The sequence below is a fragment of the Pterocles gutturalis genome, unplaced genomic scaffold, assembly GCF_000699245.1.
Source record: "Pterocles gutturalis isolate BGI_N339 unplaced genomic scaffold, ASM69924v1 scaffold22899, whole genome shotgun sequence".
In the NCBI taxonomy this organism is placed as follows: Eukaryota; Metazoa; Chordata; class Aves; order Pterocliformes; family Pteroclidae; genus Pterocles; species Pterocles gutturalis.
In genome coordinates, this window is record NW_010133957.1 from 3,139 (window position 1) to 13,645 (window position 10,507).

At 35.1% G+C, this 10,507-nt stretch overlaps 1 protein-coding gene across 1 annotated transcript; it reads left to right on the forward strand.

The window, feature by feature from the left end:
- The first annotated feature begins 923 nt into the window (after positions 1 to 923).
- NTS (neurotensin) lies at positions 924 to 9,792 on the forward strand. The gene is made up of 3 exons (XM_010081428.1): positions 924 to 995; positions 7,128 to 7,352; positions 9,420 to 9,792. The coding sequence occupies exons 1-3, from the start codon at positions 948 to 950 to the stop codon at positions 9,564 to 9,566; spliced, it is 420 nt and encodes a 139-aa protein (XP_010079730.1). The 5' UTR covers positions 924 to 947; the 3' UTR covers positions 9,567 to 9,792.
- Positions 9,793 to 10,507: the final 715 nt, after the last annotated feature.

Below are 10,507 nucleotides of genomic sequence, written 5' to 3' on the forward strand. Positions count from 1 at the left end.
ATGAAAGTGAGATATGACTTATATGAATATGGAATAGGTTTTGGTTTAGTTTGTTTTAAGTAAAAGTAAGTGTATTCTTTGGCTTTGGACTGTTGGTATTGCAGGAAAGCTAAGAGCCACGTGGAACTCTGTTTTTCCAGAAGACTTAACTGATTTATGTATAGATCTCATCTTTGAGCACCAGATCTTCCTTCTGATTTTCTACAGCACAGATCAGAAAAGTTTTCTCTTTTTACAGCTATTTTTACACTGTTCACCAAATCACAGGTCTTGCAAGTTCGCTGAGCTATCAAAGCTCAATTAAATTAGTAAATAAAATCCTAAGACTTTCAGTCAAAATGCTTTCTTTTGGTATATGCATTGTCAAGAGCTTGTGTCCCTAACTCTGGGCAAGCCCAATTCCCTCATATCAGTAAAAACATTCTCAATTTAACCAAGAATAATCAAGTCTAAATCTTGTCAAGTTCTCATAATTCCCATTAACCTAAATACTTAGCTGCTACTTAAATAAATATTATTTGAAAATAAATTTCCAAAATCTCCTTCCAAAGTAAGCAGACATGAGAAATAGTGATTATGAAAATCATGCTGAGTTTGAATGAAGAATATTGCAACAGTTTTTTTTTTTACTGAAAGGGCTGCAGATTAGGGGGTCTGTCTACCAGTGAACTGAGATTAATGAACTATTTCATTCGCTTCAATAAGCTTAATCATGCTTCAAAAAGCTAGTGAGTATCCATTTTAAAATAATGTTGCTGTTACCCAAAGACTCCTCACAGTCCCTCTAGATGACTTTGCTGTGTTTTTAAGTAAGTTTGTTTGTTTAGTTGGCTGTTTTTGAGATGTATTGATATATCTAAATTCTGTATGCTGAACCCAAATGTCCATGATTTATGATGAAATAATAAACATATGTTTCTGCTTTATTCCCAGATTCAGAAGAGGAAATGAAAGCGTTAGAAGCAGATTTATTGACCAATATGTACACATCAAAGGTAATTATCTTTCCTCTTTTAGCTGACGGGTAGGGAGCAAATGAATTCTCATTACAAACCCAGAAGACTTTGCACAAAGTAATAACCTATGGTCTAGACCAAAAAGTTCAGTGCTAGACACTGCTTTGGTGCAAGATTTTCTCCAGTTCAAAGGAAATGTAGAGGTGTTGATATGACACACTAAAAGTGCTCCTCACTCGTAACACTGGTACTTTCATTAAACTGTCAAAACTGTGTTATGTGCAGGGATGTAAATTTATATGAGGAAATGTGTTTCCCATAGGAATATGTCTGATGAAAGCTAAATTAACCTTGAGTCAAATCTGTAAGTGTGATTTTTATGCAGAACTTTTCCTATTGCATATAAAATTAAGACAGTCGTAAAGCAAAAACTGTTAATACGTGTGCTGATTTGGGTTTAGGAATTTAATCACCATGTCAGTACAGGACCATGGGGACATGACTGTGAAAATATTAATCTGATAAATGACATTTCCTTGACAAGTTGCCAGACCGTGAGTGATGTACATGCTTTTTAATACAAATAGACAAAAGTTCAGTTACAATCTCATTTGGCATAGGTGAAGCAGCAAGTGTTCCATATGTGTATTGAAGAGGTTGATAAACAAACACTTTCTCAAAGCTCTTATTTTCCATGAATTATCTAAGAAATATATACATATCTAATATTTCTTCAACAACATATTAAAGAACAAACCTTGAAACAAATGGCATGGGCTTAAGGCTGAATGCTTTATTTTTTTGTTCTAATGAAGTTCGGGTGTTGCTGAAATTTGTTGAAAGCTAAAATGAGAAATTTAAAAAAATACCCCAAAAAGAATTTCAGAAGTCAATGACTAGTTGAAGGTTAAGGACAAAACCTGCCTGGAAGACTTCAATATTTACTGTATTTGCTTGTATGTGAGCTTTTTCACAGGATGCTTTGAATAGACTAGAATAAGTGAGGCCAGAAAACACACTGTTTTGATCTGGTCTGGCAGTTCTTAGGTTCCCATGTTCTACTGGTATGGTAATTAACCTTAGATGTTAAGTAAACCTTCTCTAACATAGAGAAAGATTTAATAGGTATTCTTTTATAGAGACAAATTTAAATGTAGGAGGTTGACAAAAATAGTTCTTTCTCTGTGTGGAAAAGCATAATATTCCCTGGGAGGAAACCCTGCAGCTATTGCTATTTTTGCTACTGACTTTAATGGAACTGTGAACCTAACTTCCACTTCCAACTTTTCCTCCCTCTTGGCACAGAGCACAATCTCAGGTAGATAAAAATGGACAAATACGGTGCACTAGTTGATAATATAGTGATGACTGCCATAATACTCTTACATGTTTTTTTTACATCATGTAGCTTGCTATACAATTTCCTTATGGTATATACCACAAATCAAATGACAGCTGAAGCTGACAGAAGCCGTAGGTGCCTGGTGGAGACATTATTTTAATTCTACATTATGCCACCTTAAGTCACCATCTAAAATTCATTAGTTAAATATATATATTGTCTCTTGACATCAAAGTAAAGCAATGGTGGAACCATTAAAAATTGTGTATAAATGCTTCTACGAGAGGCATAGCACTATTGCATTTGTTACTGAAAGGACAAATTATTTTTGCTTTTTTTCTGTTGTCCTCTGCTAGCTTTTAGCCCTCATTAGAACAAAAGTATGGTTCTGGTGTGAGGGACAAATTTGAGGACGGTATGTGCAATAACTGTCTTGCATTGTGCCTGAGATCTGGTTCCAGCTGAGGGCAATTACTGTTAAATTGCATTAACCGTCTTTGACACTGACTTGGTAACAGGCAGCAAGGGAAATCCAGCCAATTTAAACAGCATTAAGATGGGGGAAAAAGAAAAGAAAAAAAGGCAAAAAGAAAAGAATTGTTTATGAAAGATCAAATCTAAAAATGCAGCAGAGTGGATTATCACTTGTGGTTCTAATATTTGACAGAAAAAATCTCAAGTAGGCACTTGTGAATTATAGTATCAAGACTACAGGTAGAGTTTAAGCACACAGCTTTTGCAGCATTCAGTAGTCTATCCAATATTATGGAAAAGAGTTACCATATGCTTTTGACTTCAGACTGCTGTCCAGTGTCTAGTGGCGCTTTTCAAACTGCTCTTCAAAGTAATCTATATGCTGAATCACTTACCATCTATAAAGAAGTATATCTATGCTTATTACGACCTGTCTTCAACATTTTATCACCCTTCCCTGCTGTTACATCTCAAAGAAGATACAGGGATCAAACAAGTCCCTAAAATGCTTTATCTGTCTTTTCTCTAACATAAAATCCAAACAGCCATTTGGAAGATCTGGTAAGACAACACAACCTGAAGTGTCACAAATATGCAGTTATCTCCTGTCACTCTTTTATATCAAATAGATAGCTCTATTCACAGCTTCCCAAATATTTGCCTGAAACCACCACTTGCATGAAGAAAGTCCTGAACTCAAACAAGACTGAGGTGATGTTAGTTAAAGAAAAAAAAGTGTTTTATTGAAGAATATATCATTACTAGAATATACTCCACCTTTGGGATCCCCACTCACATTTTTCTGAAATCTTGGACTCTCTGAGCTTCTTATTGTTCTAGGATGCTATAGCTGACTGTATTTGCCCAGACAGTTTAGGCTCCTTGTTTGAGGCAGACAAGGTCGCAGCTGCCTAGGAGTCACTGACTTCCTGGCTCAGTCATCAATCATATAAAAATTCATTACATCTACAGGCATTAGTATACACCATGGAAGAACTTCTGCTGTAACAGAACTCGATACCACATGTGCCGAAAAACAGAGAGAATCTTTATTATTTCTATGGTTACATTCTGAAGAAAATTCAACTACTATTCCAAAAAGGAACCATAGAGATCCTACATTACCTTGGGTTTTACTTGGTCATGAATTTACTTTTCATCTGCTTTCATTAGATAGAGACAAGATTATAAAAAGCAGAGAACTGTTCTTTTTCTAAAAAAAATCACATTTGTTTGGTACACACTATAACATAAGTATCTTAGCAAGCTATCAGGGGTATCATTCAACCCTAAATGGAGAGAAAAAGGTATCATAATATGAGTTATAACTTGGGATTCTCTTTAATCTTCCATAGGACAAGCCTGTTGTCAATGAAGGAAATATTCTCTAGCTCATTTCAGTTTCTTAGATTATTTAAAATTCTCTTTCAAGATAAAGTAGGGAAGCCATAGACCTGAGTCTTATTTCAGAAGCATGTTCAACAATGGAAATGCATACATCATATTCACTTCAGCATTAATAACTTTTAAATTCTAATTTATACTGAAGTCTCTTTTGTTCCTTTAGATCACTCACAGGTTATTTTTCAAGTTAATCTTAAAAAAATTACTTCCATCTTGGAAGATACGGGTTCCTTGATCTCTTATGGAGGTGTTTTCCAAAACACTTCTTGAGCAACTATAGCTGGTACTGCTTAGACCTGTGTGGAAAATACATCACACATTGGAAATGTATGTGAATATTTGGGTTATGGTCATCTTAAGCTGTATTTTTGCATATTACTTTAGGATGACCACCTCAGAGATTTCCCATAACCTATAAAATAAAGCTGTCTGATTTCTACTCTACCACGCTATTACAGCAGGCCATACAAAGTAACATGACTGCTCTGTTCCATGACTGGACATGACTCAGAGAGCTCTGTGTTCAGTTAAAAAAAAAAATTCACTCTTGACTGAAGTTCTTAATGCTTCATAGTCTCATTCTGCAAGCTGGTGGCAGTGTAAGTCAGCAGCAGGTGTACCAAGTAAAAATACTTTGAGGTGATATATGTGTGATATTAATGGGAATGAGACTCCCTTAGCAAATGAATTATGCTTGCAGACAGCACTGCAAAATTTTTTTCCCCTAACATAGTAAGTAGCAGCTAAGACCAATTTCCCATAATGAAGTCTGCTATTTAGGTGTTTTACTAATATACAGAGGAAAGTTCCTTTAAACATAGGTGTGCATCAGGCTAATATAAAGTAGTAACTGTATATTAAAAAGATTCTATAAATTATGCAAGAAGGCATAACAAATTTCCCTATCCTTTTCTCTTCTGTTCCCATCCACTGGAATGTTTTTGGGTTATTTTAACTCAGAACTACCTCTTGCTTATGTAGCACTTCCCCTAGATTTTATTCTTCACTGCAATTTAGCTATTGTAGTGCTAGCTCACATTTCTTTCATATACTCAGGAGAGAGAAGTGCACTAGAAAAGCCTCCTCATTTGTCATGGAAAGCTCCATATTTTTATATTTCGGAAATATTTTAAAACAGGCCAAAGAAGATTTTGAAATTGCAGTGAACATTTGGTCTTTTTGCTAGTTTAACTTCTGTTAATTAAATTAGGCATTCTGCAAAGAGGTTAATTTTTGTTTTGAACTTGTCACATCTTCTCAAATAATTCCAGACTAATCAGGGCACCTGGATGGGACAACAGATGAGCTCAAAGTGAACAGTGCAGAACCAATTTCTAGCTTCTGTATAAGATTTGATATTTGTTTTCTTCTTAAACTCAAACCAAAAATAATATATTTTTTTCTCTGAGCCCTGTCAGGAATCTGAGAACACACAGTGGTTTTACTAAGGGGCTAAATTTTCAAAGGCGTGCATATATCAGATGTATATTGGAGTAATGGTTATGGCCAAAAAGGGAATTTTTTTGTAACTAATGTTAATAGTGATGTTAGTTTTTGTTTCCTCCTTGCTCCTCTCAATTTTCTTTCTTTTCCCTCAAAAAATAGTAAAGTCTGGTGAATAGGCGTAAATCTTGCATGCAATGCCTCTTTGTTAGGAAGGTGCTTTAAAGAAACTAAAGATTATGTGATTACTTAATGTTTGGATAAGTAAGCACTGCATCCACACTCTTAATTAATGCTGTCAGTATGTAAAAGACAATGTCTATGTTAATGTAATACCTATATTTAACTTTGTACATCCAGGAAAAGAAGCAGCTACATTTCAGTTCATAGGTAAAGTGTAATCCTAATGTGCACAGCAAGGAAGCCCTTGCTAGTAATAAATAGAAATTTGCTGTTTGGCTTTTGATTGGAGATTGCCATGTCACCAGTTCTAGTTTAAGGAAACTAATTTCCATATTCACCACTAAAAGGAATATAATTTGAAAGAAATAATTACTATTGAGAGAACCAAGAAAGTGGCAAAGACATGAAAAACAGTGAATGAGGTAGGAATTAGGTTTTTCACTTACTTTTTTACTATTGATAATAAAAATGAAAGAAGACTACTGTAACAAATGCTTGGAAAGAACAGTACCAGTAGAAAGGTAAAAAAGATTTTTCTCAACTTTTTTTTTAAAAAACATTTAAAAGTTAAATAGCTCCTGAATAATGCAAGATATTGAAGTAAGCAAACTTTGAGACAAACCATGGTGAAATTTCTCTGTTTCTGTCTTTCTGTAACATGAGTTTTTCAGTCCAACCACCACATTGGGAATACACTGTGCAGTTCTGTTTGATCTTTGCTCCATCTTCATCTAAGCTGATAGATCTTTGATTCACATCTCCCAGGATCGTGACTCTCCAGCATCCAAAAGCCCTGGGACTTCCAGATTCTGTAACTTCAGACCCAGCCTCATCAGACAGCTTGCCCTGAAGCAGGGACTCCATTACTTTTCTCAGGGAATTTTGAAATGACTTGTATTTGTTCTGAACTGGGGAGGAGCGTCTAGTTAACCACAGGCATCCACCTTGGATTCCAGTACTGGGAATTTATCCAGTGGGTTTGACTCATTGTCCTGATTTACACCTGTGAATTTATATTATATAATTTCCATCTGTGTTTTTGTTTGCACCTGTGCAGCATGACTGTGAAATGCTACCATTCTGGTTTGGTCGGAGTTTGCTTTTTCATTGTGTATATCTACCTGGGGGTTAAGGCAGTGGGGAAGCAGACTTGGTGTGTTTAATAAATGAGTTGTCCTAATTTCAGCAGTCTCTAATTATTGTCTAAAAGTTGGGCTTCAAACACACAAGCTTGCTCCTACCAAGATGTTTGAATGTCACACATTGTTACTAAAAAACAAACCAAAAATGGTAACATGTTAAATAGTGGGCATTTGTATTTTCAGATTAACAGAGCAAAACTTCCTTACTGGAAAATGACCCTGCTAAATGTCTGCAATCTTGTCAACAACTTAAACAACGAAGTGGGAGAAACAGTAGAGGTAGATGAAGAGGATCTCATTTCAGGAAGACAGTTTCCTGCTGCTCTGGATGGCTTCAGCTTGGAAGCGATGCTGACAGTATATCAAATCCAAAAAGTTTGCCAAAGCAGAGCCTTTCAGCATTGGGAGGTAAAACAAACTGTCACAAATGCATGTTTCAACTGCTATTAAACTCTCAGGCTCTGTTTGTAGTGATGGTTTAAAATCCATATCCAGGTGGCCCCCATCACACTATCTGAGCTTTCCTTCCCTTTTTAATATTCTCTAATATTTAATACCTCTAATATGACTCTTACTGAAAGAGTTATGAACTAATGTAGTTTTTGAAGAGCTGAGTGTTTCTTATAACGACCCGTGGATAAATGAGAACTATTCTTAACTGCATACTTTCTCCACACTTTGTAGCCATTCCAAGGAACCAAACAAACACATGAAAGTGAGCTCTATGGCAGTACACAAAATTAATATCTGCTTAACAGACGTGAAGTTACTGCAGATTTATTGAGGCAAAGCTATATGTAGGCAGAGTTTCTGAAAACCCTTTTGAGTCCCTAAGGCAAACTGGATTCAAAATGCATGGACATGTGGCCGTGTGCATTAATTTTTCCAGGTACTGTGAACTTTTCATCATTGCTAGGAAACTGGTAGCAAGGAAACTTCTGCTTTTCACTTCCCTACAAAAAAGAGAGCCCTGGAAGTTGACACTGTGATTTTATGAGGATTGCTGCTCTTAAATAGTTATTGTTTTATAGTCCATTTGTGATATTTATCTTAGTGCAATGGTCACACAGAGCACACAGTGCACACTGGGCACAATCCACTCATGTTGCTATACATTACACTAAAAGTTGCTTTGCACAGGGAAAAAATGATATGTCAGTGACACTACCCACTTTTCAGTAAACCAGATTTCTTCAGCTATTGCAGGTTGATGGATGGACAGTCTGGCTGAATCTTGATCCTCTATTGTTTGGCGAATCACAGCTCTGTAATTGCAGGCTTATTTTCAATCCTTCATGTTAGGTGGGATGGTTCATACAAAAGCCTGCCATGTCTTTGAGAACCAAAGTTTCTTGAGGACTTTCTTCATCAGTACATTTATCGCTGAAAAGAAATTACCATAGAACTTACTATACACAGTAGCCTGTATGATTTAATCATAGTTCCTTACTTTGCAGTTGCATCACTCCTAACAGTACTGCCTGTGAAACTGAAAAAAAAATATTCCTCTCTCAGCTTAGGAACACACTTATGCAGTGCTGAGGTTTATACAACACAATAAAAGAAGAAGGGATAGAGCCAGAGGGAGAAGGGTTGAAGGCTTGAAATAAACAATTTATGTAATGAAAGAAGTTCTTATGATCTTATTCATCCAGGATTGACTCCAAAGTCTGCTGAAACCATCAGACTCTTTCCATTCATTTCAATAGAATTTAGATGAGCACTCATCTATTAAGTAATTAAATGAGTAGCAAGAGTTTGATTGCTTAGGGAAATAGTGAGGTAAGTATAAAAATGTTTTCAGTTTAATGCCTTTCAGCCAGACAGTAGAACCATACTTGAATATGGAAGAATGTGGTAAGAGAATTGATGAAATCTTAACAGATAAAGCAAGAACAAATCTGAACAAAACACTTCAAAAACTGCAAGTAAAACTCAAAACACAGTTATATAAGATATTTTGGTTGACAAAATTTTTGGCTTTCTTGTGCTTTATTTCATTTCTTATTTGTTTATTATGCATTTTGATTTTTTATCTGTAGGAAGTTGCAGATAAAAATACTTCTCCAAAGCTGAAACTAGCAAGCAGTGGGTGTTTTAGGAGGTGTTTAGCCTAAATGAGTGATTACAGGGTGTCAATCATTAGGAAGTTTTCAGTCAAATTTGAGTTTTAGTCCAAGCAGGACATACCAGCTTTTCTCTCCAGTCAAAACCAATGATCTCATTTGTTTCAGTGGAATTTAAGTATCACCTCCATAGGATTCAGTTCATCTTTAGCCTGATCTTATTTTTATGTCTTGAGTTTTGGGCTTTTTTTTTTCCCCCTTCCTTTAAAAAAAAATCCACAACTGTTATGGTAAAGATTTTTCTTGGTGATAGATGTTAAGATGAAGTTTTATAAAACTTTATAGGAATTGATAATCTTCATTACCAAAAAAAACCTGATAACATTCTATCTCTTCTTGCATCCTACAGTTACTTCAGCAAGAAGCTTTTGATCTAGAGAACTCAAGCCAAGACAAGGAAATAATGAAAAGAAAAAACCCCTATATTCTGAAACGGCAGCTACATGTGAACAAAGCTAGAAGACCATACATACTCAAGAGAAGTTCATATTACTGATGCAGCAGAAGAAAACAATGTATATTTAGTTTATAGGTAACTGTGTGTTATGGTTATCTTATTTAAATATAAAATCATACTTGTGTGAAAACATGCTATGGAAAATCATCAAGGTGATAACATAACTGTGTCTTTTTTGCAATTGCTGTTTCTTGATTGTGGTTTTTTCCTACTTGAGATTAATTGGACCAATACATTTGCAAATAAATCTAGTTTCTAAGCATGACGCATTGTACAAAAACTGAGATTTCAACATATTTCCAACAATATTGTAATCTTTTCATATTTTACAAAGCACACCAACATACACCACATAAATTGATATTGTCCATAAACCCTACTGAGAATCTTTCAATTTCTTAATACAACATCTTGAACACATATATGCTTGCAAATTTTTGTATAGTACACTAGTCAGATCTACCACAACATTTTATATACTGGCCAGTTTCATTTGTTAGGGATCAGGTCTAAGGAAGGAAGGAAATACCATCAGCTGACTATTAAATGGCAATTTCAAAATTTATATTTTAAATAGCCTGCTTTTAAGTGTATTTTAAGTTCTTGACTCCTAACGTGCCACTGAAGAGTCATAACTGAAGAAAACAGGGCATAAATGAGACTTTAACAAAGTATGCTAGTGACAACAAAGCCAGATGTGCTTCAGAATCTTGTGTATCACTGACTAAAGAAGGAAAACAGTTTATTAAATCAGTAAAAGAATTTACAGTGTTTACCTAATCTATGAATGCTCAGGAAAAAAATGTAGACAAAAAATAAAAGCTGATTCATGGTTCTGTGCTGTCACTTAAAATCAAAATCCTAATCTAGTTATATGAGAAACTTGGGAAAAATATTTAAAATAATTAAAATTGGAAGATCTTAAACTTATTGTAGAAAGGCTTTTCCTTTCCCTTGCTCTACAAATGTGTAATAACAAC

What these genes read in the sequence shown, in the direction of transcription:
- NTS (XM_010081428.1), top strand. Translation starts at nt 948, where the DNA reads ATGAAAGCGTTAGAAGCAGATTTATTGACCAATATGTACACATCAAAG. An exon ending in CCAATATGTACACATCAAAG is followed by an intron (nt 996 to 7,127) that starts GTAATTATCTTT and finishes TTGTATTTTCAG; the next exon opens with ATTAACAGAGCAAAACTTCC. An exon ending in GAGCCTTTCAGCATTGGGAG is followed by an intron (nt 7,353 to 9,419) that starts GTAAAACAAACT and finishes TGCATCCTACAG; the next exon opens with TTACTTCAGCAAGAAGCTTT.